Raw genomic sequence first — 27,811 nt, forward strand, 5'->3', positions numbered from 1 at the left:
TCTTCAAAGGATGAGATCGAACCTGCAGAAAGTTTAGAAAACCAGAGCAACGCAGCACCATCTAGGTACGTGGGGAATGCTCGGCAAAGGACGGGCTCATTGTTAGGGCCGTTGAAAAACATCATTGATTGGAACTTCTTCACATGGGCCCGAGGGTCGCCGAACCCCTTGTACGGTTCTAGCGCGGTGGGCAGCGTGAAGTTTTTCGGCATCTGGTAGTTTGTGATTTCCTCGGAGAAAGGGTTGTCAAGGGTGAACTTCTCCTTTGGCGGGACGACGTTTAAAGGGTCCGCCGCACTTTGAGCCGAGCCTTTGGAGTTCTCTCCATTGTTTTGTGTTGAGAGCTCGGCTATCCTCCGTACCTCGCCTGAAGCTCGGCGATCTGAGCCAGGAGGTCATCCTGTGAGAGTTGTGGATTTTCCTTGTCAGCCATGTCCGAGGATCGGGAATCCTGCAAAACAAAATAGAAGACTAGACGAAGGGAAAAATGGGTTAGATGTACTCCGGGCCCCACGGTGGGCGCCAAGTGGTTCGTCCGAACACTAGGGAGGCCGAGCTTAAGCGCTTCCGAGTGAGTTGACACCGAGGAGGAAGAGCTTGACGTCGGCCGGAAGTCAAACACAACGGCGGGAATACCTGCACAAGATACTCCGACGCTCAAGTCAGTAGTGATTCACGGTGAGTGAGTTAAGAGAGAAAGAGTGAGAGAATAAGAGTGATAGAACCTGAGCCCTAGCCGAGCATATTAGCTAGGTTTTATAGGAGTTGGCTTTTGCCCGTTAGTGGATAAGTCCTAGTTTATAGGTTAGTTATGATATTCTGTTTTGGTGCTATAAACTATCTAGGCACGTTTCTTATTTTTAATTGGGTGATGCTGCTTCGGTCCTGATCACGTGCCGAGATTTTCGGACGGCTGATACGGGACCGAGCTTTATGATGCACGTGTCTTTTTATTCGGACGGGTGTGGTTGAGCTTATCTGCTCTTGTTCCGAGCTTGTTTACTGTGTCGCCAGCCTCAGAGATTTGCTCACCGAGTATTTCGGGTGACTGATGCGGGGCCGAGATTATTGGCTCACGTGCCGAGCTTTTTGTGCAACCGAGGATAAGGGTGACGTATCAATACATAAATTTAAAAAAATAGAATTTTTTATTAAGCGGAAAAAGAAGGATAACATATCTTCATGAATGAACTCAACCAAATTTTTTTAGAATTTTGCAAGCAGATAGAAGGAGTGCGACGTGGGAGGAGATAGGGGGAGGCGCGGGAGAAGGGGGGCGGTTGTGCGTGGTGCGAGGGAGGAGACCATCGATTGAGGCGGGGGTGTTCGCAGGGGAAGAGTGCGTCGGCGAAGGAGGAGATCGTCGCAGAGGAGTGCGCAATGCGGGAGAAGACGAAAGCGGCCACAGAGGAGGGGGAGGCGTTGCAGCTCTGGATCTTTACGGAGGGAAGATTTTACTAGTGATTTAAGATTTATTTTAGAATTTTAAATTCGAAATTTTGAATTCTAAATAATTTAATTTTTGGACGTGTATTTAAATTGTAATATATTAATAATTAAATATATTAAATTTGAAAGAGAAATTTAAAATTGAAATTGAAATTTTAAATTTCAGTTTAATTTAATTTGTATTTTGAATGTGTATTTAATTTTAAAAAGACACTAAATTTATTTAGAATTTTTAGATGTGTTTTTTTATTTTTTTTTTTAAATTATTGTAATAAAAAGCTGAATATTGTACAACTTTTAAAAGATACTTAGTTGAATTGATAATATTATATAAAATAATACTAAAAATTAATTTTTATTCAAAATTAGCTAATTTTTTAAAATTACTCTATATATATATATATATATATATATATATATATACCTTTAGATTCACCAAATCCCAAACAGGGAAGTGAGTCAAGGGAATAGTCCAAAGATCCAAGACAAGCATAACAAAACAAATTAAAGCAACCAGCATAAACCATATTAAAAGAATCAAAATAACTAAATTAGAGTAGAATATCCAAAAAAATCAAGGCAGAAAATTTTAAATTCTAGACTCTAATAAGTTATAAATTTTTAATGTTGTGTCTTAAATTATAAATCTTAAAATTAACTAATTACAAATTAATTTTTAAATTTTTTTTTATTTTATATATATATTGATGAATAAACGAAATAAATGAATTCAAGAAAAAAAATAAAACAGAGAAATTGTTATATTTAGTGTTCTCTAATATACGGATCCCTTTTCAATATATTTATATATTTGTAAAACATTTTTTCTACTCTTTCTATTTAATTTGTTTTATATTAAAATTATTTTTTTAATTAGTAAAAATCGAATTGTAGTATTTTTATTTTGTCTTAAAAGTTTAAATATTATATTGTGAAATTATGTGATCTGTTAGCTATAACTCGATTCAAATAAACCTATAAATTGGAATCTGCCTAAAACTAAATAAACACGTCCTACATTAGTAGTACGTAGAGTACGTATTTTGCTCTCCTAACCGACTAATCCGATAAAATCAAATAACCACGTGCAAACCCAAATCGGCACAGAAATCTCTCCACACAAACCCAAGCGAATCACTAAAACACAGTTACCGCATGATCAGCCATAACACTTCAAAATAGTTATGGCAATATTGATAACCGTTTCAAATACAACTTTATAAATATACCTCTTTTCTTTCTGCCTTATTGTTACCTTCTTTTATAGGATGTAATTAACGGCGATATACGGTCTTAGTTACATGCTACACATTTTCGATTTTCATATTTACATAAAAAATGTTGGCTTCGTTAGATTATATAACTATTTGACCAAATAGCAAAATTAATTTCATTATATTTGATCAAGAATAAAATTTTATTCTTTTCCTTCTTATAACAATTTTTAATTAGTTTTCAATAAAGTAGCATAAATGCAAATTACTTAATTTTAGTGACAATTTTTACTCACACAATGAGATATATTTATTTTTTATTTATGGCAAATTTTTTCCGTTCTTGTTTATATTGTTATTGCTATAATTATTATTATTATTTCTTTCTTTTGAAACAACTTTTTGATTGCTCAGTATTTAATCCATGTTATTTTATTTAAGCTTTTTTTTATTTTTATTTTTTTCAATTATTTTACTCTCATAATAAAGGAATAATAAAGGAATTTAGTTATAGTTGACGAATTCAAAACATGAATTTACAATACAATAAAAAAAATTCAAAAATTAAATTAAATGTCAATTGAGAGGCGAATAACCGCTTAAATATTATTTTATTTTAATCTTCAATACGACATGGCTTATTATAAGATATATACTAACCTATTTACTTGAACCATTTTACCTTAATGTGTCTTACTATTTCATATAACAACCTTAGACACGTTATATATAGTTGTATATTATCAATATTATTAATATGTATTTTATTGTTGATTATCAATATTATCAATTTATATTTCATTGTTGATTGCAGCACCGCCATGCAGATTATATTATAACTCGGACAGTTTGCACTTTTCAACAACCATTCGACACTAAAATCAATATACAAAGGATAGCCTAACAGGTATATCACAACCTAGATTATAAGACGATAATATGGTGATGCCGCCACGAATCTTCAGAATCATGTACAAATCTTCGACCAAGATATACGCCCCATAAAGCACGTTGCCAAGTTACATATCACCAATTCTTTTCATATCAAAAGAAACTTACAATTTGGATGGTCAAATTCTAAAAGCAATTTAGAAATCCATTGACATTGAGTCAACCGTTGAAACTTATCTAAAAGGATATCCAATCCATTATTCAAATTCAGCTCTCCTTACTAGTTATAATTTGGTTTTCAAGTAAATCATGACTTTTACTCCTCTATCTTCTAAAGATACTATCCACAAACAAATATGAAACAGACCGACATCTACAAGTCGAACTCATTTCAAACAACCCAACACCTACACCTATGAGTTAGAATAATTTCAAGCAAACCGATCTATAAGTTGTGCAACTCCGAATATGCTATGCCCAATTATAAACCGGTCTATTACATCGGTTCACCAATTTTTCAAAACAACTCAACAACAACGATATTCATTTGACCTATCAACAATGGTCACTTAACCTATCTTATATAATTATTTATTGACATTTGTCAAACCAGGTCTACGTTTACCTCTTTCTCATCAATATTTCTGTAAGTCAAAAATACCTTTTTGATCAAACTATTCCAAAGCATCAAATGGTATACAGAACAATTATATCATGTAAATCATGCTACCTCTGTCAATTTCACTATAATCAAACATGCAGTAATAATTATATGTCGGAACAAGTCCAATCATATTTTCATCTGTAAGTCCGATTCAATCCAAACAACACACTTATACGTCAGAACAACTCCACAAATTTGCATTTATAAGTTGAAATTAGTCAAAATTAAGCCGATGTATATCAAGAACCTTTTTTCAAAAAAATAAATATTTTATTTTTCATGCCATTAGATTAAACTTGGGGCTTATCCCATTATTTAATAATTATTCTTAATCATTCTTAAATTTCTTTTACCTTACTATTCACTTGCACCAAAATTATTCCAAGCATGACTATCACTTTTCAACATACAACAAGTTAAGCTTGGGGGATGCTACTATTACTATCACCATTCCAAACTAAGATTACAATCACTATTCTGAACTATATTTATCATTCCGATTTATAACACCACAACAACTCATAAGCTCAACCTGCTTAATTGAAAACTTTCACAGGTCAAACTTGGGGGCTATGATCCGTTGGCTATAACTCACTCAAATAAACCTATAAATCGGAATCTGCTTAAAACTAAATAAACACGTCCTACATTAGTAGTACGTGGAGTACGTATTTTGTTCTCCTAACCGACTTATCCGATAAAATCAAATAACCACGTGCCAAGCCAAATCGGCACAGAAATCTCTCCGCAAATCTCTCCACACAAACCCCAAGCGAATCACTAAAATACAGTTACCGCATGATCAGCCATAACACTTCAAAATAGTTACGAAAATATTGATAACCGTTTCAAATACAACTTTATAAATATAAGTGACTCACTAATTCACACGTACGTTATTCACTCTGAATATCATTCCTATTACTCACATTCTTACCGACTTGAGCGTTGGAGTCTCTTTGCAGGTGCCCAACGCCACCTCTTCAAAGCCGGTCTGAACAAGAGCAGGACGAACTATACCTCGGAGAGTCCAGATTCACACAGGAACACTATGTAACCCTAAAGTTTAAGTTAATAAAGAGAAAAATATGGTGTAAGTTTCTCTGTCCCCCCCCCCTTTTTTCGTAGGTAGGTAAACGTCAAAGGAAAACATATCATTATTCCCAAGGTTTAGAAAACCGGACCGGTCATCAAACCGCTCTAGTTACTGGTTCATTGGTCTAACCGGTCCAACCGGTGGTTCAACCAAAAAAATTGTTTTAGAATAGAAATAATAAATAAATTATAAATAGTTAAATACACATCCTAAAATATAATTATAGTCTAATATAAATCTTAAAATATCTTCGAAATTTAAAACACTACATAAAATATCATCAACCAAATACATATGATCTTATCAAAATCCAAACTCAAAAGTTAAATAGTAATAAAAACATATCTAAATATTAAATCCCAACATCATGGTTTATCAATCATCAAAATCTGCAAGAACTTGTTGCAAATCTGCTTCGGTGGGATGATCTTCACCTTCATTCCCACTATGTTGAGCAGAAGAATCAAGAGATACAGCATAAAGACCGCTACTACCACCGCCACTTTGATATAAATCAGCATCAATTTCACCTAATAAAATAGACATGTTATCATTATATTATAAATTAACAACATTCTAATAAATCATTAGAAACTAAATATACTATACTCACGCAATAAGTCATCCACATTACTAGGAAGATCAGGTTCTTTCTCTACAACCTCTTCAGTCACCCAAAAGTCAACTTGACTGATGCTTTCATAATCAATTGGATCATATTGTGTCTTTTGCTTTCTTTTTTTTTTTTCCTTCCTAAAAAGTTAAATACAATATATGAAGATCTAATAATTTACAAATTTGTTATGATAAAGATTACAAAGGAAACAATATGGTATTTCATGAAACATATATTACCTGAAATTAAGACACAAATTATAAGTAACATAAATAATGTCATTCAGTCTATCATGCTCCAATCTATTTCTTCTTTTTGTATGAATCTGGTAAAAAAGACTCCAATTTCTCTCACACCCAGAAGAAGCAGATGCTTGGCTAAGAATGCGAACAGCTATCTTTTGTAAACATGGAGCAGAGCCTCCGAATAACCTCCACCATTCATCTACCAATTATAAAATCATAACATATTAGAAGATATCAATTAAGAACATAGGAGCATAAAATAAGTTACTATTAATTAAACAAATATTCAGCCATATTCTTACCAGGCTTAAGTTCAGATGCAACTCGAATAGCTTCTTGTCTATCAAAACTTTCCTTCCGATCTCTATATAAATGTATTTCTTTCATTGCCTGAACTGAATCCAAATTGTTACACTTGCAATACAAGGTAACAAGATCAAGCAAACCTCGCATAACATCAGATGCTTCTTTGTAATTTTCATTAAAAAAGAATTTAGGATTCAGGAAGTAAGCTGCCGCATGAAGATCTTTCTTCAAATGCTTGTCCCATCTTGAGTTGATAATATCTGTGTACGGCTGATATGCAGTCTTGGATTGCCTAAACATCTCCTTAATTGCATCTTCTGCCGTTAGCATTCCTTCATAAACATATCCCAAAGATGGTTTGTCATTAGCATCAACAACCCTCAGCAAGTAAATCAGAGGGCCCACAAGTTTACATACAGTAAAGCAATCGTCCCAAAATTTGCAATCCAGAATAATAGCACTCACAGCTCTACCAGTAGCACTCATTCCTAATTTGTGATCAGTGAAAATTGAATCTATAACCAATGCTTGCAACTCCTTTTTACGGTCAAAGATGCTCTTCAATGTGATAAACACAGTTGCAAAACGGGTTGCACCAGGACGTACAATTTCTCTCCAACGAGGTTTTTGTCTTAGCCAAGATAAGAAAACCGTATGATTGTACACAAATACTGTGATCTTTGAAGCACGTGTTGCAAGGTTAGAAATATGGGCCATGCTGCTTATATATTTTAAAATAAGATTAAGGCAATGAGCAGCACATGGTGACCAATAGATATTATCATATTTTCTATTGATAAGCCTACCAGCAGCAACATAATTGGCCGCATTGTCAGTCACAACATGCACAATATCATTAGGGCCAATCCATTCAATTACCTCAGAAAACAAATTACACAAGTATGAAGCATTTTTTACCATACTGGACGCATCTACTGATTTCACGAAGCACAAACCTTTAGAATAATACACAAAGAAATTGATTAACGTTATTTGTCTTTGATCTGTCCAACCATCAGCCATGAGGGTACATCCAGTTTCCTTCCATGCACTCTTATAACTATCAACTAGCATTTGACTTTCTCTTTTAAGATCAGCCAACAAATGAACCCTTAACTTATCATAAGAAGGCCCCTTGTAACCAGGTCCAATACCAGCAACACCATCCAACATATCTTGGAAATATGGCGACATCACAGCATTAAATGGAATTTTACAATCCAAAAGCCACCGAGCAAACCATTTATCAACCTCGTGTATCGCCTCTTTGTTTTGCAGAACACTTTTAATACTTGGTTGAGCTCCTGGAGTTGTTCTTGGTGCAAACATAGGAGGAATGACTTTGGCTTTTTTCTTTGGATCGCCTCCAACTCCTTGCTGACTCAGGGTACGCTGCTGTTCCTGTTCTTCTTGAGCTATTGCCTCATCAATTGCATCCTCTACCTCATCACCACCCTCTTCACCAAAATTTACTTTTCTTTTCTTTTTGTTGGTCTGAATTTCTTTCAACAAACTTTTCATCTGTTTTTCCACATCATATGGAACTTTAGGACATTTTTTCACGTCTCCAGAAATCTTTGCTAGATGTTTCTTCATCTTGTGAATTCCACCTCCATTGAAAACTTGTAGACAAAATAAACATTGATATTGTGGTTTTTCATTCACCGTTTGTAGAGCAACATATTTCCAAGCTAAATCTGTTTTTACCCTAAGGTTAGAAGAACCTTGTGACTGACTATCGTTAGCACTACGGAAATTAGGATTAGCAGCATCATCATTCGAAATAGGAGGATCGACAGGCATGTTATTATTCACAGAAGCATTGTTATCAGCAGTTGCTTCTTGATTAATACTATTTTCCATAACTGAAATTAATAACACCCACAACACAATGAAATTAAAAATAGCCACAACACAATTAAAATTAACAATGAAAATTAACAGCATGAAAACTAACCATGTTCTTAACCTAAAGCAGGAGCCAAACACAATGAAAATTAACAGCATATTCTTAACCACAACACAAGACCATATCTGCCTCAGGCATTCAGTCATTCAACACAAGGCAATTCTGCCTACAGCCTACATCATTCAGCCATTCAAGTATTCAAGAAGACACAATAATTAACAAATTAACCATGTTCTGGAATCACTTAATTAGAACCATACATTCTAACAAATTAACAAATACAAAGCATTTAGCCATTCAACAAATTAACAAATACAAAGCAGCAAAACACAAAAACATCAACATTAGGCATTCTGACTGAATCAGAATTCAGAACCATACATTCTAACAAATTATCAAATACAAAGCATTCAGTCATTCAACAAATTAACAAATACAAAGCAGCAAAATAGAGGAGATGAAACAGAGAATATGAAATAGAGGAGTCACTCACCTGGGTGCTGACGAAGCGAGAGGCCAGCGAAGACGAAGTGGCGGTGCTGAGGACCAGGCGACAGCGGTGGCGGTGGCGCTGACGACTAGAGGACCGCGGGGACGACGGACGGCTACTGGGCTGGGCAACTGGGCTACTGGGCTACGAAGCTAGGGTTCAGTGGTTCACCGTTCACGTGTGGAGTGAGACTGAGATGAATAACTGGGGGAAGACTCCAGGCGAGGGCGGTGGCGATGACGACCTGGACCCCGGCGACGGCGGTGGCTACTGGGCTGGGATTTGGGAATGCTAGGGTTCTCGAGTGAGACTGAGAAGTGAGATGAGTGAATGGGGGAAGAAAGGGAGTTCTCGAGTGGTAACCGGGTCGGGTTCTTTTTTTTTTTTTTCAACTAAAAACGGCGTCGTTTCACTGTTTTAGAAAAATCGGCCGGTCACCGGTCCAGTCCAACCGGCCGGTTTTCAGCCAGTTCACTGGTTTTCTCCCAATTTTTTCCTAACGGTTATTAGAAGAGGACCGGACCACTTGTATCACCGGTTCGTGATTAAACTGATCGAACCGGCCGGTCCGGTCTGATTTTCAGAACCTTTATTCCACATTGTTCATTCACAATTCGTTGGACACAACTTGGTTCGTTAAATATACTTTTGCATAGTAAGCTGATACAATTTGAAGAAATTATATTAGATATAAGTATTCATATATTTTTTAAAAATAACTTAAAATTAAAAAAAAAAAAACAATACATTTTTTCATACTCAATTTGAATCCGAAGCTTGGTTAAATCATCAAAATAATTATTTAATTTGTTGAGATAATAAATAACTTATAATTTAATTAAGAGTTTTTCAATTTGAGTTTTAAAAATAATAAAAAAAATATTTAAAAAAGGTTTCGTACTAATGTTATATATATATTAAAAATTAAATATTATATTCATAACTATAGTGGAATTTATAGAGTTTTATTACAAATTTAAGGATTTTTATCAATTAAGTCTAATTAAATTAATTTAAATTTATCAAAAATTGCTCATAAACATTATGCGCCTAAAATCACACATTTTTTTACGTGAAAAATAGCACTGACAATTTTTTAATCGTGGCATAAAACCTTTTTAATATTGATACAAAAATTTCTAAAGTTTTTAAAGTTTTGAATTTGACGCTGCAGTTTCTTTTCTTCTTTATTTGTTCATAATTCTATATTTTTATTTATAAAATTATGTACTTTTAAAAAAAATCTTTGTGTTTATTGTCAAAAAAATAAATAAAAAATAAAATAAATGTTGCATAATCTCTTTTTTTTTTTATTTTTAAAATTTTTATTTTTTATTTTTATTCTTTTTAAAGAATAAAATAATAAGAATTATAAAAGTGTGAAATAAAAAAATTATAAAAAAAAAATGAGGAGAAGTTTTTTAATTCGAAAAAATTATAAAAAAAATAATACCAAAATTTTTTAATTATGATATAAAATTTTTTTAATTAATTTTAATATCAAAATTTCTTTAACATGACAAAAAGAATAAGATATTGCAGTTTTTTCTTATTTTTTTTGGAAAAGAAAAAGAAGAAAATAACGACATTAAAGAAGAATTGCGTAAAAAAATAAAAAGACTGCAATTTTTTTTGGAAGAAAAAAAAGGAGGTTGATATTAAAAAAAGAAAGAAAAAGAAAGATGATAATAATAAAAAAAGAAAGGAAAGGAAATAGAAGAAAAAGAGGTGATAATAATAAGGAAAAGTAGAGGTAGATAATGAAAATTTTAAACGATGTGAATAATATATATATCGGATATTTATTTTATTAGGTGTATGTATAGATAGTTATTTTAATATTAAGATTTAGATGGTTAATTTAGAGGTGTGGTATATTTTTATTTAATTAATAGTTGTTCATGTTGTTTAAGATGATCATTGTTTACCTAAGACTCTCCAATAATAATCATAACGAAGGAAAAAGAGAAAAATCCTTAATTTTCTATCATTTCTCTTAATTAATAAATCCTTTTCACGTTTTGTTTTCAACCTTTTGGTTCTTGACGCAATCGCAACATTTACTTAGCTATACGAAATCCCTTATCCCTAGCTTTTTATTAAAAAAAAAAAAAACGAGTTACGGCAACAAATATGTTGAACAAGATATATATTATTAAATAAAAAATATTAGAAAATATTAAAATTTATTTTTTTATTATTATTTAATTATTAATTTAATTTTTTATTTTAATAATTTAATAATATATTTTATTTTATATTTTAAATATTAATAATTAATTAATAATTAAAAAGAAAAAATATATAGAACCAAAAGGTTACCGGCCAAAAACTAAACAAAACCACATTAATTTATATTAATTATTAATTTTAAATTTTTTAAATTCAAAATTTTAAAAATTTAAAATTGATTAAGTAAACCTAATTAAAACCTATAAAAATCTTCTTCTTCTCTCTCACATTATCCTACCCACCTCCAACAATCACACACACATGCTTCTCTCTCTCAGCAATACTGCTGGAAGCGCTGGCGACTTCCATGCTCTCCGCGACGCCATCTCGTCACCGACTGAGGCAACGCCCGAAGCGGATTCACGCGCCTTGGTTCCCGTTCCGCCATCTTCGTCGTTGACCGTCTTCGAAGCGCGTGAGCAAGAAGAAGGAGCTAGTGAGAGTCTCCGAACTCAGCCTTCACGAGCTGCTCTCCTTTGCTATGTTATTATCATGCCCTACCGTTTTAGGAGGCACTGCAATAGTAGCATCATCATCGTGCTCTTCTTCGTCTCAAATCATTCTTTTCCTTCGTCAACGAGAGAGAAGATTACATGCCAAACTAAGAAAACAGAAAAGGAAAAGTGCTTTTTTGTTAAATGGCAGTGCATGAAGATAGACCATTGGAGGGCTCTAGTGTTAGTGTGCATGGTGGATTAAATGTAATAGCAATCTTAATTATAAAAAAAACATTCATTTAATATGGAAAAAAAACATTCTAATACTTAACAAAAGAAACATCCAATTATATTTTAGCAAAAATAATTAAATATCTATAAAATTAAAAAAAAATATGAAATTTTAAAAAAAATAGAGACATTCACATTTGTAATACAAAAAAATTCGAAAAATATATAAAAGAACATCCATTTAGTATGAAAAAGAAACATTCTGATACTTAGCAGAAGAAACATCTATATATATTAACTCGTAGAGATTTTGAACTCACCCAAAGGTATTTGGCTGATTTTTGGCTAATACCCTTTTGATTCCCTAGCATTGCTTAAAAATAATAAATTCTGATAATTTTTTAAACTCCACTCACATAATAATAAAACACAGACTAAGTCGTTGTTTAATTAAAAAAACATACTTTCGGCTTGAATGTATAATGCTTAGTCGTGGATGACAGTTACAATGTGATGTATGTGCATCGCTGTAGATTATGGATTAATTAAGAAAAATAAATTTAACTACTTCAGGCAACTAGGATATAGGTGACGATAATAACTAATCAATTTTAAACAACTGTACGTTATTGTATCTGAGATATGGGATATGTATATAACTATATCTTATACTAACAATTTCTGAGTGACTAGCTAGGTTTTGTAACAATTTTTATTCATTCTTATTTTGTTTGAAAAAAGTTTAAAAGTCAACAAAATTTAATATTTTTTTTATTAATATTTTAATTATTAATTTAATTTTTTTAGTCTATTAATTTAATAATATATTTAATCTATATTTTTAAATATTAATAATTAATTATTAATAAAAATAATAAATTTTGTCGATTCTTTAACATTTTTTTTATTTTAGTTCAATATATAATACAAAAATACAACCGACTCAATATCAACCTAATTTTTAAAGAGTAATACTAGGGAGATAATAATTTAAAATTATTTTATTTAATTTAACATCTATATTTTTATGTATATAACATTTAAAATTATATTTTTAAATTAATATTATACATTTATTTTATAGACAGTTAATGAATGTAAAATAAGACAACTTTAAATTAATTTGGGTTGATTTTTATTGTTTACCAAATATTTTTTATTTTTAAGTTATTTCTTTCATTTTCTTCAAATAAGTTGAAAACGAATATATATATTGTAATGTTACGTACGATAACCATTCAAATGTTATTATATATCCCTCCAAGGCTCTACCAAACACGTTATAGAAAATGGTTTATAAGACAAAGTCAGAACTCCACGTTTAGAAAGAAAGATAATGCCGAATGGTAAGGTTTATAAAAAGCAAATGGAAATTAAAATAAAACAAAAGGAAAGTAAATGGATCGGATCATATTGTAGGTTTACTAATGAGATTCCTTTTTAAAAGTTGTTGCTAGACTGAAAACATCAACTAATTTCGAAAGAGCCATGTATTTAGGGTTGGCAATGGGTATGGTAGTGTAGGGTAGGGTTTGGACCCTATCCGCGGATTGAAAATTTTATTAAAATTTTACCCTACCTTACTCGCAGGTTGAGAATCTCTCAACCCTAACCCTATCCGCAAAAATATCAAATTTTTTCAAATTAAATATAAAATTCAATCATTTCGAATTTTATACATATCAACAACATAAAAAATAAAAAACTAATGCTCTAAATTACTAAATTAACTAACTAATTTTAGTGGTTGTTCATTTATTGTAAGTCATTACATAAGAGAGGTTGTGAGTTTAACTCTCACTTCTTTCACTATATACCTAATTTTTATAAAATATGTGTTATATATGAAGTGCGGGTAGGGTATGATAGGGTACACGCTAAACCTGTACTCTATTCTATCCGCAGGCATAACCGGACCGTACCCTACCTTATCTGCAGCGGGTCGAATAGCCTATCTTACTCAAATGGATTGGACTGAATTAGATACCTGCGACTAGGATATGAATTGCCATCCCTATATGTATTAAACATTCAAACACTACTATTTAAAAAAGGAACTGATCGAAAGCATCTATCTCATAACTAAGATTTAAAAGAAGGAAGAAAGCAGTCACAATAATTATTGATCCAATCTTAGTGGCTTAAAACTATATCAAATTAAAATTTGAAACTACAGGACACCTTAACCGTTAGGTAACATTTATATATTTTATTTCGAAAGCAATGCAGTATTCCTAACTTCAATGTCCACCTACAATTATTTATATCCTCTCCACCACATATACACACACTTGATGAGTTAGTTCTAACGATATTAGCTAATGTTAACACAAATGCAAATTTAGAAATTTGGCATATCTAAAGCAAAATCATCAGCATATTATGACTGATAAAGTAATTAATCTGAAAAACCCTTGGTTTACTTTTTCAACATTACAGAAAAGAATAGAAAAATATTGAAATCAAAGTAGGGAAATACATGCATATATATAATAAGAGTTTGAGTCCAAGGTATTATAATAATGGTCAAGTAGTTTATTATGGATATATGCTCCACTATCCTCCATTTCTCCTAACCTAGATAAATCACAAGTGGTAATAATTAATAGAAGAAATAGTATAGATATGCAATTAGCATGCGGCCAATTGAGTCAATTTTTAAAATTTTAAAGAATTATGTTAGATAACTAATAACTTTTTTGAATAATATGAACAATCGGTCTTAAATTTGGTTATTATTAGATGAAAAAGTATAGGTAAACAATGAAAATACTAAATAATATAAACAATGGATAGATGAGATGTTCATTTTACTATGTGTGCGAATGATTATTCTAATATTAAGATTTAGGTGGGTAATTTAGAAGTGTAGTGTGTTTTTATTTGATTGGTGGTTGTTCATATTGTTTAAAAAAATTATTGGTTACCTAGCATAACCCATAATAATTACTTATGTCATTAATTAAATTTAGGATAAACAATGTGAACAATAGATTTTAGAATTGACTCAATAAAATAAAAAAATATTCCACTCTCGAATTACCTCATAAACCTTAATATTAAGATAATTATTTGCACACCTAATGAATTGAACATCCAGTCATTGTTAACTGTGCATGAGTAAATCGAATAAAAAAAATAACTATTCAATTAAAAATAATATAATTAACATAATCATCTGCATATCTATTAAATTGAACATCCAACATATTCATTATTCACATTATTTAATATTTTTATATATTATAATTAACCATGCACGTGGTTTAGATATATGTGCACGACACCCCTAAACATGGTTATAAAATGGGTGGAAATCCACAAACTCTAAGCACACATACATAACATGGCTTCTCTAAACCCTCTTCCAACCCTTTCCCATTCCACCTTCTCTTCTTCTTTCTGTCCCTTATTCAAAAGCCCCAATCTCAATAACAATAAGGCCCCAAAAGTAGGAAAACCAAGCCAATACCATGCTTCTAGAATATTCTACTCATCATCATGCAAAGCCAAACATAATAATGGTGACAACAACAACAATAATAATAATTATAATAATAAGGTTGATAGAAGAAACATCCTGGTTGGCTTAGGAGGGCTTTATGGGGTAGCAAAAACCCTAACCAATGAGCCATTGGTGTCTCTAGCTGCACCAATTTCACCTCCAAATCTAACCCAATGTGGTCCACCGGACCTACCCTCAGGTGCCAAACCAGTGAATTGCTGCCCTCCAGTTTCCTCAAAAATCATTGACTTCACTTTCCCATTAAACCAGAAAGTCAAAGTGAGACCCGCTGCACACTTGGCCGATGCCACCTACATCCGAAATTACAAAGAAGCCCTTCGGAGAATGAAAGCCCTTGACCCAACCGATCCAAGAAGCTTCACTCAACAAGCCAATATCCACTGTGCTTATTGCGATGGTGCGTATCACCAAGTAGGGTTCCCTGATCTTGATCTCCAAATCCACAATTCATGGCTCTTCTTTCCCTTCCATCGATGGTACCTTTACTTCTACGAACGAATCCTAGCCAGCCTCATCAAAGACTTAGATCCCAACTTCGCCATTCCCTTTTGGAACTGGGATTCCCCTAAGGGCATGCCAATGCCTTCCATCTTCGTTGACCCTAAGTCAACGCTCTATGACTCCCTTCGAAACAAGAATCACCAACCTCCAAAGCTCGTTGACCTTGATTTCAATGGCACTGAAGATAACCTTCCTGATAAAGAGACTATAGATGCCAACCTCAAGACTATGTACAGGCAAATGGTCTCGAATTCCAAGACTGCCACTCTGTTCTTCGGAAGCCCTTACCGCGCCGGGGACGAGAGCGACCCCGGAGCCGGAGTTGTGGAGAATATTCCCCATGGTCCTGTCCATATCTGGACAGGTGATAACACGCAGCCTAATGGCGAAGACATGGGGAACTTCTATTCAGCTGCGAGAGACCCTATCTTCTTCTCTCACCATTCTAACGTGGATAGAATGTGGTCGATATGGAAAACGCTTGGCGGAAAGAGGAGCGAGTTCAATGATGTGGATTGGTTAGAGAGCGGGTTTTTGTTCTACGATGAGAACAAGAATCTTGTTCGCGTGAAGGTGAAGGATTGTATTGACACCAAGAAGCTTGGATATGTCTACCAAGAAGTTGAAGTTCCATGGTTGAACACTAAGCCTACACCGCGTAGAGTTAGGGTTAAGAACGCCATTAAAAAGGGGCTTCATCTTGGTGGTGTAGCACATGCTGCGGAAGAAGGAGCGAAGTTTCCTTTGGTTTTGGATTCGAGCGTGAGGGTTTTGGTGAAGAGGCCGAAGAAGGGGAGGAGTAAGAGGGAGAAGGAGGAAGAGGAGGAGGTGTTGGTGGTGGAAGGGATTTCGTTTGAGAGGGATATGGCGGTGAAGTTCGATGTGTATGTGAATGATGAAGATGATGAGGTGGAGAGTGGGCCCACGAAGACGGAGTTTGCGGGGAGTTTTGTGAGTGTGCCACATAAGCATAAGCATAAGAAGGGGAAGATGAAGACGCAGTGGAGGGTTGGGATAACGGAGTTGTTGGAGGAGCTTGATGCTGAAGATGATGAGCATGTTGCGGTTACTTTGGTTCCCAAGATTGGGAAAGGGCAAGTCACCATTGGAGGTATCAACATTCAGCTCCTCAACTGAATGGATATACACTACTGAATAATGAAACAGATTCCAGGTGTACTATTATAATTAAAAAAGAAAACTTAAAAAATCATACTAAAATTTAGTCATTGAATAAATTATTATATGAAAAAGTCTAGGGAGCCAGCAACTTTTGTGTTTTCTGGTCAACACTTAACTATCAAAATAAAAGTGAGTGATTTTCCATCATTAGATGTAATCTCACACCATTAAAAATATTATTGATGGTTATAAAACACCAAAATTACTGCCCCTAGCATTCCTCTTATTATATATCTATATCAATAAATAAATTATTATATATTTATATATAAATATATATAGAGATATTCTCTACGTTCAAACAATTTTAGCATCCAAGTTCTTTTCTCACGCTTCTTCTCCCCCGACCTCCGCGCTTCTTTTGCTTTCGCGTTCCTCCTCCTCTGCATTCTCCTCCTTCTTTTTCGCATTCCTTTTTCTTCACGTGTTTTCTCCTTATCGTCATTTTTTTGTTGCTGTTGCTGCTGTATTTTTTTTCTTTTTCTCCTTCTCTCCCTGGTGAAGAAGCAGTAGAAGGTAAGGAAAAAAATTTTGTATTGTATAAAATAGAAGTGAACCAAAATTAATTATATTCAAAAATAAATTAAAATTATAATTAGAATGAATTGAGATCGTTAAGTAATTTCAGTTCATTATAAATATAATTTCAGTTAATTTCTTAATATAATTTCGATTCATTTATCAGTGAATTATTCTGTTATAATTCTTTTTGTTTCACTATCTTGAGAGGAATAAAACAAAGAAAAAGAGAAGAAAAATCAAACAAAATAGAAAAAACAAGAAGAAAAAATTTCTCAAATTCCTCATCATGTTCTTCTTTTCTTACCTTTTTCATCTAATCAAATAAAGAAGAAGAAACACATAATGCTGCAAAATTACTTGATGGATTTGGATGTGTTTTTGTTCATGATTCAATTTTATTTTTCTTTAATTTTTTCGCGCACGCAGATTCTTCTTCTTCTCCGCCTCTTTCGTTATCGTCATCACGAACAACACCAACATTTTGCTAACATCTTTATTGGTTCTGATTTTCTCTGGTGCCATCATTAAATAATTTCAGTTTATTTTTTAGTTTATTTTGGTTCATTTGTGAATTAATTTCAGTTCGTTTGTGTGTTAATTTTAGTTCACTTGTGAATAAAAAATTTGGTCAATACTTATCACTAGCATCAAGTGAATCGAAATTAACACACAAATGAATCGAAATAAATTAAGAAATAAACTGAAATTATTTATTGAAGACAGCAGAAAAAATCTGAACTAATAAAATCGTTTGCAAAATGTTAGTGTTATTAGTGATGACGATAAAGAAGCAGAAGGAGGAGGAAGAGAAGAAAGAGGAGGAGAAGAAGAAGAAAAGAAGAAAAACCTGCGCGTGTAAATTTAGAAGGAGGAGGAGGAGGAGAAGAACCTGTGCGAATTTGAAAGAAGAAGAAGAAGAAAGACGAAGAGGAGGAGAAGCGAGTGTGAGAAGAAGAATGAAAGTGGTTTTTGTTGGTGTTGGACCTATTTGAATGAACTTCGATAAAAAAATACTTGAATGTGAACTAATTTGATATATATATATATATATATATATATATATATATATATACATACTGTTAAAAAAATTTATGGCACATTTAATTAATAGTCTTAATAGTTGCTTACTGTTATCTATAACAATGAGTAAAATTGTCAAGGAATGTTAGTTAGAAAATGAGTAGAATTTATTGGTTTTTATATGCGGTTACAATAATTAAAAGTGTTGCTAAATGTAATAGTATTAGACTAAACTCACTAAAGATATTGAATTATTAATTAAAAATATTAGCCAAAATCAATTCTATTAAATATATATTAAAATTAATTATTAATATAAAATATATATTAAAATATAAAATACATATTAAAAATAATTAAATAATATATATATTTATATATAAATATATAATAATTAATTTTAATATACAGATAATATTTTTAGTCAAAATAAATTACAATTGCTGGGAGTCTGGGACTCTGGTTTTTCTATTATTGATAAATGCAAACGTGTCACTCTGCATATTAACAAAGTCTATATATAACTGCTTATTATAAATTAATTAGTAATTAAAGACTGCGGAAGTCTCATCCAAGCAGGGATTTTCCTTTGTTTAATAATCCTATATACCTACTATTCTTGGAATGGCCCAACACTTAAGAAACCAATAACTAATTGTTATTGCTTGAAAGTGGCATACATGCATGTGCACCGTCTCCTCAGCTATTTTGTAATTTGTAGAATATAAAAATGGTGAACTTTGTAGTATATATAAATCAGAGTAAGTATAGAAGCATTTCACCTAATCCTTGTCATTTATTTAATTTGCTGTTGACAAGAATTTTTACAAAGCGAAGGGTGTTAGAAAAGACATTAACACTCGTATAAAAATATTCCAAAAATATATTCATATGAATATTATATCTGAAATATAGACACCTATTATGTCTTTATATATATACAGTAGTGCTTGTTTTCGGTGAAGTCCCATGCATGATGCATGTGATTCTCAATGGCGTATGTAACTTGATGTCCTTCTCTTCAAATAAACATACATGCTCTTATATATCCCTCAGTAGATATTCCATTTAGAATCGCAATTTGTGAGGAGCTTATCGAACACATTTCGAACACGACACTCCTCGACACTTATTCGTCACGCATGTTTGAAGTGTCCAATCCTATCTTAATAAAAAATAAAAAATTATTCTTCGGACACGTTTGGACACACCTAAATACCTTCACGTGTCAACGTATCTAGTCTTATTCTTAATATATATTCTTGAAATAAATTTAGATATAATATATGTTATTACTTATTAAAACAAAAAATATTTTAAATATTTAGATATAATTAAAATAAGACATTAAAAATAATTAAAAAAATTAATTTATATTTTAATATCAATAAAATATCAAAATATCATTACAATTTATCTAAAAAAAATTTATATTTTATATGTATGTGTGTCCCGTGTCTTATCATATTTTAAAATTTACGTGTCGATGTGTGTGTCCCATGTCGTGTCGTGTCCCGTATCCGTGCATCATAGGTGTCGACCCTTCCATTTACCAAAATTGATATTTTATTTTCAAATACTTAACTATAACCATTTTCATTAGACCATGTTTCTCTACTTTTGCTTATTTTACATTTTCCATCAATTTAGATGTATAAATAGCATTACTCGTAAAATTATATCCAACACTTGTTCTAATTTTCCCATAAACCGAAAACAAAGAAAATGGTTCTTGTTTATTTTTTAATAAATTGAACAATCCCAAAGCGTAAATATTACAACATCACACACACACACTGTATAGTATATACTCACTCGTGCAACAGAAAAAGGTTCTTGTCGAAAAGTAAATAAAAAACTCTTACCGTTAAAGTGGCTCCACTCCTTAAGCCCGTTGATATTATTGTAAAACTCAGTCCAACTATGAGAACATGGGGACCCTCTATTCTGCTTTGCTACACACCACTGGGCCTAGGCCCAATAAAAAACACTAACATCACAGTAGTGATTTACGAGGCGGCAGTGCAGAAGAGAGAATAGAGGATTCGCCGTGTCCTCAAAGATAGGAGAATTTTGCCTGACCAAGAAAAATAGTCGTATATTATAATGTCATGAATGAATTGAATCATGAAAGCTTCTTAGTGATATCAATATTTATAGACTCAATAAAGTTCTGTCTATTTTAGTAGTAGTACAATTGCAATACAATAGTACTGCACTGCCCCTAGCCCGAGAAAAGAGGAGTACAAATGGTACTACTAACTTTACTACAACAACAATGATAGTACTTTTATTTTAAGAAAAAATGACGAATAAGTCCCTAATGGGCAAAGACAAACGTGTTTCTAACAAATTAAAAATACAACCATCTCTCAACTCTTTCAAACGCAGGACGTTACAGTATATACGTGGAAGGAAGCTAAAAAAAAATTAAAGGACATATAAGTCCCTATCCACTCCCTCCACCTCCTCTTAGGTAAAGTTTGTTTTGAGTGGGGTGAAATTGAGTTTGATGTGATTTAGATATGACCCGAAATATATACCGGATCAATTTGTTAGACCCGAACCCGATTCTACACTCGATAAAACTTATACACTTTCGGGCCACAATTATATCGGGTAAAAACTGGGTGAAAATCGGACCGTTAAGGCGTCAACATTACCTTCTTGTAAGCTAGTATGTGAAAATATCCAAATTTTCAAGACTCCAACCATTATTTGACATGATTAAATTCACTTAGAAAAACATAACAAGAACCAACATTTTCCTAAAATTAAAGTATAGCCATAATCAATACTAATATTGTCTAATAACACCAAATATTTATATCAGTACAAATAACACAATATTATGCATTAGTCTAAAGTCTTGTACATTTTAAATATAAAATATTAACTTATAGTCTTATAATAATTAATAACACAAAATATTAAGGTTTACAATACTTAAATTCCACATAAGAATAGCCATCATTCATCACTAATCACACAAAATATTAATTGTGTATGATGACCGAGCCGCCGGGTCGAGTTCGGGTGACCCAAGATATGGTCTGGACCCAACCTGAAATAATGACCGGGTCTATTTTTAAGAGCCTTACCCGGTCCTAAACCCGGTGAATCCCACCAAATTAGCCCATAAAAAGTTCCGGACCGGGCCAAGTCTTCGGGTTGGGCCAGGCCATAAACACCCCTAGTTTTGAAGTACTGAGATAGAAACTGAGAGACTGAGATTCAGTATCATGTTTGTTGATTCAGAGATTGGTACTAAATTTTCTGTCTTTGTTCCCAAAATTTTAGTATTTTAATACCTTAAAAAAGTAGGGACACATGGGACTAAAATTTTTAGATATAGAGACTGAAATTTTAATAACATTTTATACTTAAAATACCCTCATTTCAATTAATTAATTCCAATTTTACCTTTTATGCAAATTAAATTAGAGTTTCATTATTGTTTCAATTTCTGTCTTCCACTTTGCATCAAACAAAATACTGAGATTTATTTGATTTATTTCAATCTATATCTCTTAGTCTCTGTCTCTCAGTCTCAAACTTTCCAAATCTGTTTCTCCACCAAATGCTACCTTACATAACAACATTTCCAGTTCATATTTCCCAGAACCTTCTTGTTCTTAGGTATATATGCTCAGCTGCTACAATCCATTGAAGACTACATAGGTGCAGCGGAGTTAAATTAAAGATCAAACAACTACACTGACGTTGAATGAATTGAAGTAAATGTATATAATTGGGTCCAGTGAGTATATCACCCATAAAGCCTGTAGTGTTGCCACTTGAAATTAATTGGTGATATTTTGATTTTTAATTATTTTTTTTTTCAAAACCTGATGCTTGGAATAGTTTTAGTTCCTAATCTGATATGTATTAATTGTTTAATCGTCAATGAAGATTTGAAGAAGAACATGAAGAATGTTCTAGAAAATATGAAGAACTGAAAATGGAGGAGGTGGAGGAAGTAGACAGGACCTATATGTCCTTTAATTTTTTAACTTCAGAAAGTCAAAGCAAATAAATAAATTATAATCAAAATAAGGCAAGGCTTCAGAAAGTCAAAAAAATTTCTCTGCTGAATGTGTCCTTTGTTGAGAATAAAGTTATGAAGCTGCAAGTGTAGCTTGAAGCATCCAACCTCTACTAGCAACTAATTTTCAACACTTAAATTTAAGCAAGGTTGCATCCTATCCAAAAAAAAACTCCAAACCTCCAACAATCGTTTACAATACAAACGGATTTGAAGTTAAAATGGATATGCATAAAGTCAGATATATAGTATATAGTCTCATTAAGTTCAAGTCTCCAACTACATGCATATATAGTTTAGTATATAGTATACAGTATATATCAGTTTATTTTGTGTGCAGGATCACGGTTGGTTTGGATCACTCTCTATTTCCCTAGCAAGTTCCTTTGTGAGCTTGTCAGCACGATCATCAATTCCACCTGCAAATGTATAAACCTTGAATGCAAATTGGAAAGCTCTCCATAGCAACTTTGCATAATCTTTTCTTTTCCCATCACTATTATTCTTAGCAGCATCACTGCGCCTCTCCTACATTATTTAATGCAAATGCAAATTAAATTATCATGTGTTAACTCTTTGATCTATAATTGGTTTGATCAAATAGTAATATGAATGTTTTCTAACCTTTAGTGCTAACTCCATGCAATTAGAGGAGACGTCCACCATTGCTTCTTTGATTTTTATAAGAATGTGGAAGTCGAATTCAATGTTATGGCCCTTGAATTTCTTGGATTCTTCATCTTTGGTTCGCTCCAAAGCTTCCAACTCTGTTTTGATCTGTGTGTTCCTCGTGTAGGTTAGAAAGTGCTTGCAGAAAAATAAAGGAAGTATTGAGTACATAATTCATAAGGTTATGAGTGATCTACCTTATCGAAATAACGTTCGGTCTTTTCAAGGAGCTGATTCACAGGACTCACTATCTTCCAATTTTGAAGCTCGTTAAGAATTGAATTCAGCTTATTATAGAGTGCTGCTGCCATTCTCATAGCTTCTAACTTCTTTGAGGGGAAACCTTCAAACCTTGATAGGACCTACACTCAGCAATACCTAGTATTAATATTATTATGGTATCATCATGTTTGTGTAATTCAAATGGACATGGAAGTTTCTCTACCTGTGATTCATCAGTTAGCTTCTCAAGAACAGACTCAACATCTTGGTGGAACTTAATCAAATCTGTCATATCTTTAGTCTTGTAATTGGTAATAGCAGACCTCAGTTCCTGGATCTGTTTTGCATATTTTTGAACATCTTCTTCTATTTGTTGGAAGTAAGATGATCTAAACATACATGGAGAAACAAAGAAACAAAATGATAAGGCACTTAGTTTGAATTATTCTAAGGCATTTAGCAGATTATGCAGTTTAAGCAGCTTATATACCTTTTTGTCATCTCTGCTAGAGCATCAGCCATACTTTGTTTTCCTCCGGAGCTTGATGCTGCTCCATTTGAGCTGCTTCTCCCGCCACCCGACTTGCCTTTGAGGCTTGACCCTTCCACTTTTCCCTTCAGAGTTCGATAAAGGGTGCCCAATTGTGTTGATCTCTTCAATTTTGTAGTTGCCTTGGGCCGCAAGCATCTACCTGGACCAGGTGGAGGTGGTGGCAATGCAGCACCCCCATTTCCACGTGGCAGTGGTGGTGGAGGTGCTGGAGCTGATCCGGATTTCAAGGACATGGGTGGTGGAGGTGGTGGAGCTGATCCCGCTTTCAAGGACATGATTGGGGGAGGTGGTGGTGGAGGTGATGATACTGAACTCAAGCTTGAGCTCAGAGGCACTGGTGGTGGAGAAGGTGGTGGTGGCATATTAAGTGATACAAAACTTTTTTGCAATTTGGCTGATGATGGTGCAGGTGGAGGTGGTGGTGGTGGTGGCGGAGCCAGCATTGCCTTATTTGGCTGCATAACATTTGTTGCTGGTACTACTGGCGATAATGGAGATGAATTTGATGATGATGCAAGCTTTGGTGCTTCCTCCATCAGCATAGCTGTTGTTTCCAATGGTTTGGGAGATTGTGACTTTTCCTCTTTTTCTTCTTGCATTGCTTGAGCTTCATCACATTCTTTATGATCTCCATTTGTTATCTCTGATTTCTCTGTTGTCTCCATACCAAAAACTAGATCCTCTGGTGTGTCATCCTTTTCAGCTTTTCCATCTTTGTGATCCACTTCCATTTCTCTGTCTGGTTCCTCATTAATCTTCTTGTTTTGAGTTGCCTTGTGGGGTGGTGACATATGGAAAGACAAGCGCTTCAAATCAATTGGATTCAGCTTTCCCAAAGACTGAATTCTGAGAGTCCTAAGCGGTGAGGTACCAGAAGATTTTGGACTGTTCTCTCCGGTTCTGGCAGGGTATTTCATGGGTTCTGGAAGAACACCTCTAGGCGTGTCCGGAGAAGAGCTGCCCAAGAAGCTGCTACCATGAAAGGAAGGGGAGCCATATGTAGGTGTAGATTTTCCGAACGTCCCAAATTCGTTCTTATGATAATCTTCTTCCATGATATCAAACTTGTCATTTGCAATCTTGATCATACAATCAAGTGTGGCCAACAAAGTTTCCCCTGAAAAAACATTTAAAACAAGTACTCCATTCAAATTCTGCCAAAATTCAAGTTTTTCAATCCCTTCACAGAACCTACATACCAAGTTGCAGCATATTGCTCCTATCCTTGCAAGAAGGAAACACACAATTGATGTTGTTAATGCAGTCACTATTCATTATCCATGACTCTCCAATAGACTTCAAAACCTCACAAAAGTAGGCTAGAGCCTGGGGGGAAAAAATAACTTTGGTTACATTCATATTCAGGGAGACTAAGATTTAATGAATCACAATTAAGAACAAAAATTGATGTTCAAAGGGATGTTTGAACCTGATCAGTAGACTTATCCTTAATCCTCGAAACCTTATTTTGCAATATGATCCCCGGATAGAGCCCATGCAGATCACCCAGGGTTGTAATAACCATCTGCAAAATGAAGCAGATGAATATTGTAAGAACAAAATGGAAAAAGAATGCTGTATTTTAATCAAACACAAAGAGGGCATGACAAAATACCTCACGTAAGGAGATAGATGTGTTCAATGGAGCTAGGTCAATGATGTCCCTGAAGACCAAGATCTTCTTATGGACCTGAATCATTAGCATCAATTGATCTGCACTCACAAATGACCACTCCATTGACTCTCCCTTCTTCCCTTCATTCAATGATTTTGAAAATTGCTTCTTTGGAGAACTATTAGTCCCCTTCATAGGCTGCACATACAGATATCGTTAAAATACTGAATTCTATACACACTTTTCTATATAGTACATCATGCATTGTTTATTATTATACACAAAAAAAAACTATATGATTAAATCATGGAAAAAAATGAAGGGTCAGAATTCAGAAACTTACATCATAAGTTCTTCTTCTATTGAGCAAAGGAAAACCGCATAATCTGCTAGATGCCATACGATCTTAAATTGCTTATAATGATTGAAAAGCGAAGACTAAAAATATGAATATAATTTATGATGATGTGCCAAGCACAACTAATTAAGGGAACACGTATAAGCATGTTGACATGTTCATCTTGAAGAGATGAAAACCCTGCAAAAAATTAGTTTTTTAAACAAGAAATGGTTCTATAGAATAATGATTTTAATATAACAGAAGCCTTCAACTCTTTGTTTCTGAAAATTCAAGGAGACATGCAAGCCATATATTAGGGATGTTAGACCTAATAATTGGTGGGACACAACAATTAAATGTTGTATTGTAGTTCTAATGGAACTTTCTCAAAAAGAGAAGAGCCAAGGAATGAAAGTGAGAGAGGTAAAGGTTTTATAAAAAAAAAGATTTGATTTAATTTGTTTAAGTTGTTTAAGGCGTAATTAGTTTAATGCTATCAGCCAGTGAAATAGTGGGTGAAGAAGCTAGCTACTTCTGATAAACACAACAAGATGCAGTTTTCAGTTACACTTGAATAAGAAAATCACAAAGTTTTAATTTTCATTATTTGAGAATTATTACAAGAAAATAAAATAAATGAACCCAAAACAGAATAACGACAAGAGTTAGAGGGTGTTGTAACAAATTAATGATATTCTGTGAGAGGCTTATGCCTAAAAATAACGAAATAATATATCTTTAATTTCTATATTTAGCTAATATTTCTGTCCAAACTTGTAAGAAACTACCCTTTGTATGAAGAGCGAAAAAATGAGTTTTATATAACTATAAAATTGTGCTATATTATGTATCATTTGTATTTGATGGCCATTAATTTGTGCAAATGGTCTGAACCAATGCTGAATGAAATAATTAAAGGATGTAGAACGCTTAAAGAAAGGGAGTTGAATCTATGTCCTTTTTTTATTTTAATGGATTTAGTCTTTACTTGCAAACTTTTACTTAGATTCTGTTTAAATTGTGCAGCGGAAATTTTATGAGACAATTCAGTTTTGTCTCATAAATATCAGAAAACAGAATTTGGAGAAATAGAAAAAGAATGACACCAGCATGTATCCTGGTTCAATCGCCTTGTGCAATGCAACCTACATCTAGTCTCTACCACAACATTGGTGAAATTTTCACTATAGTTAAAGTATTACATGCATGCACCAATTTCTCAGGATTGACACAATCCTTTCCCTCTCAAGTTCTATCTTAACTTGACTTGGTTATGCTAATACATAACTCTTTACTCTAAGTGCTAACCCAACTTAAAAAGAGGTACCTCACAAGTACAAGACACAAGACATTTGAAACAACCAAAAGAAATCTAAAATCAATATAGGCTTTTCAATCAAGTGTATCACTCAACCTTTTATCACTTAAACTACAACTTTGTCCCCAAAAAATAATTTTGGCCTTTGATTCACAGCAGTGATTATCAGAAATCATTTTTTCTATTTATCTAAAATTGGAGTAGCAGAGTTGGAGAAGAAGTGAAGAGAATAAATTGCATGCAAATAGAAATAAATCACCTTTAGCTTATGACTTATCTTGAAATAGTTTGATTTGAGTGATTAGACCTCTGCTTTTTAGCTTAATATTTCTCTATCTTTCTTCTTTGATGAAATAAGCAAGGAACGAAGCTATCTTTTTCCTTTCTCTGAATCTGACTGAAAGAAAAAGTGAACATTGGCTTTCGAGTCTATTGACTTGGAGGGATCAGCTTGGATGAGCAACTCGGATTTGAGTTGGTTTCTTTCTATTCAGCCCAAATGATTTCTTTGCTCAATT

The 27,811-nt window shown here is 33.2% G+C and overlaps 3 protein-coding genes and 1 long non-coding RNA gene across 4 annotated transcripts; 1 reads left to right on the forward strand and 3 right to left on the reverse strand.

Moving 5' to 3' along the window:
• Window positions 1-5,689: 5,689 nt before the first annotated feature.
• Window positions 5,690-8,344, reverse strand: LOC107619981 (uncharacterized). The gene is made up of 4 exons (XM_016322207.2): window positions 6,478-8,344; window positions 6,170-6,374; window positions 5,928-6,067; window positions 5,690-5,844 (listed from the first exon to the last, which is right to left on the reverse strand). The coding sequence occupies exons 1-4, from the start codon at window positions 8,342-8,344 to the stop codon at window positions 5,690-5,692; spliced, it is 2,367 nt and encodes a 788-aa protein (XP_016177693.2).
• Window positions 8,345-15,042: 6,698 nt separating this feature from the next.
• Window positions 15,043-17,203, forward strand: LOC107622676 (polyphenol oxidase, chloroplastic). The gene has a single exon (XM_016324660.3). The coding sequence runs from the start codon at window positions 15,127-15,129 to the stop codon at window positions 16,942-16,944; it is 1,818 nt and encodes a 605-aa protein (XP_016180146.1). The 5' UTR covers window positions 15,043-15,126; the 3' UTR covers window positions 16,945-17,203.
• A 1,964-nt stretch (window positions 17,204-19,167) lies between these two features.
• On the reverse strand, window positions 19,168-20,660 carry LOC107622677 (uncharacterized). Its single transcript, XR_001616250.3, has 2 exons — window positions 20,397-20,660; window positions 19,168-19,692 (listed from the first exon to the last, which is right to left on the reverse strand). It is a non-coding gene; the product is annotated as an uncharacterized LOC107622677 (long non-coding RNA).
• Window positions 20,661-22,768: 2,108 nt separating this feature from the next.
• On the reverse strand, window positions 22,769-26,520 carry LOC107624336 (uncharacterized). The gene is made up of 9 exons (XM_016326838.3): window positions 25,979-26,520; window positions 25,636-25,833; window positions 25,450-25,545; window positions 25,220-25,346; window positions 23,958-25,137; window positions 23,691-23,856; window positions 23,443-23,607; window positions 23,201-23,353; window positions 22,769-23,104 (listed from the first exon to the last, which is right to left on the reverse strand). Exons 1-9 carry the CDS (start codon window positions 26,033-26,035, stop codon window positions 22,919-22,921), a joined length of 2,328 nt encoding a protein of 775 aa, XP_016182324.1. The 5' UTR covers window positions 26,036-26,520; the 3' UTR covers window positions 22,769-22,918.
• Between the last annotated feature and the right edge of the window lie 1,291 nt (window positions 26,521-27,811).

Source organism: Arachis ipaensis, chromosome B10, assembly GCF_059453495.1.
Source record: "Arachis ipaensis isolate K30076 ecotype BB chromosome B10, ASM5945349v1, whole genome shotgun sequence".
Taxonomy (NCBI): Eukaryota; Viridiplantae; Streptophyta; class Magnoliopsida; order Fabales; family Fabaceae; genus Arachis; species Arachis ipaensis.

Coding starts and splice junctions, on each gene's coding strand:
- LOC107624336 (XM_016326838.3), bottom strand. CDS start 26,035: ATGGCATCTAGCAGATTATGCGGTTTTCCTTTGCTCAATAGAAGAAGA. Junction 25,834..25,978: donor ATAGAAGAAGAACTTATGAT/GTAAGTTTCTGA, acceptor CTGTATGTGCAG/CCTATGAAGGGGACTAATAG. Junction 23,608..23,690: donor AGCTAACTGATGAATCACAG/GTAGAGAAACTT, acceptor TGCTGAGTGTAG/GTCCTATCAAGGTTTGAAGG.
- LOC107619981 (XM_016322207.2), bottom strand. CDS start 8,344: ATGGAAAATAGTATTAATCAAGAAGCAACTGCTGATAACAATGCTTCT. Junction 6,375..6,477: donor TGCATCTGAACTTAAGCCTG/GTAAGAATATGG, acceptor TATAATTGGTAG/ATGAATGGTGGAGGTTATTC. Junction 6,068..6,169: donor AATTTGTGTCTTAATTTCAG/GTAATATATGTT, acceptor TTAACTTTTTAG/GAAGGAAAAAAAAAAAAGAA.
- LOC107622676 (XM_016324660.3), top strand. CDS start 15,127: ATGGCTTCTCTAAACCCTCTTCCAACCCTTTCCCATTCCACCTTCTCT.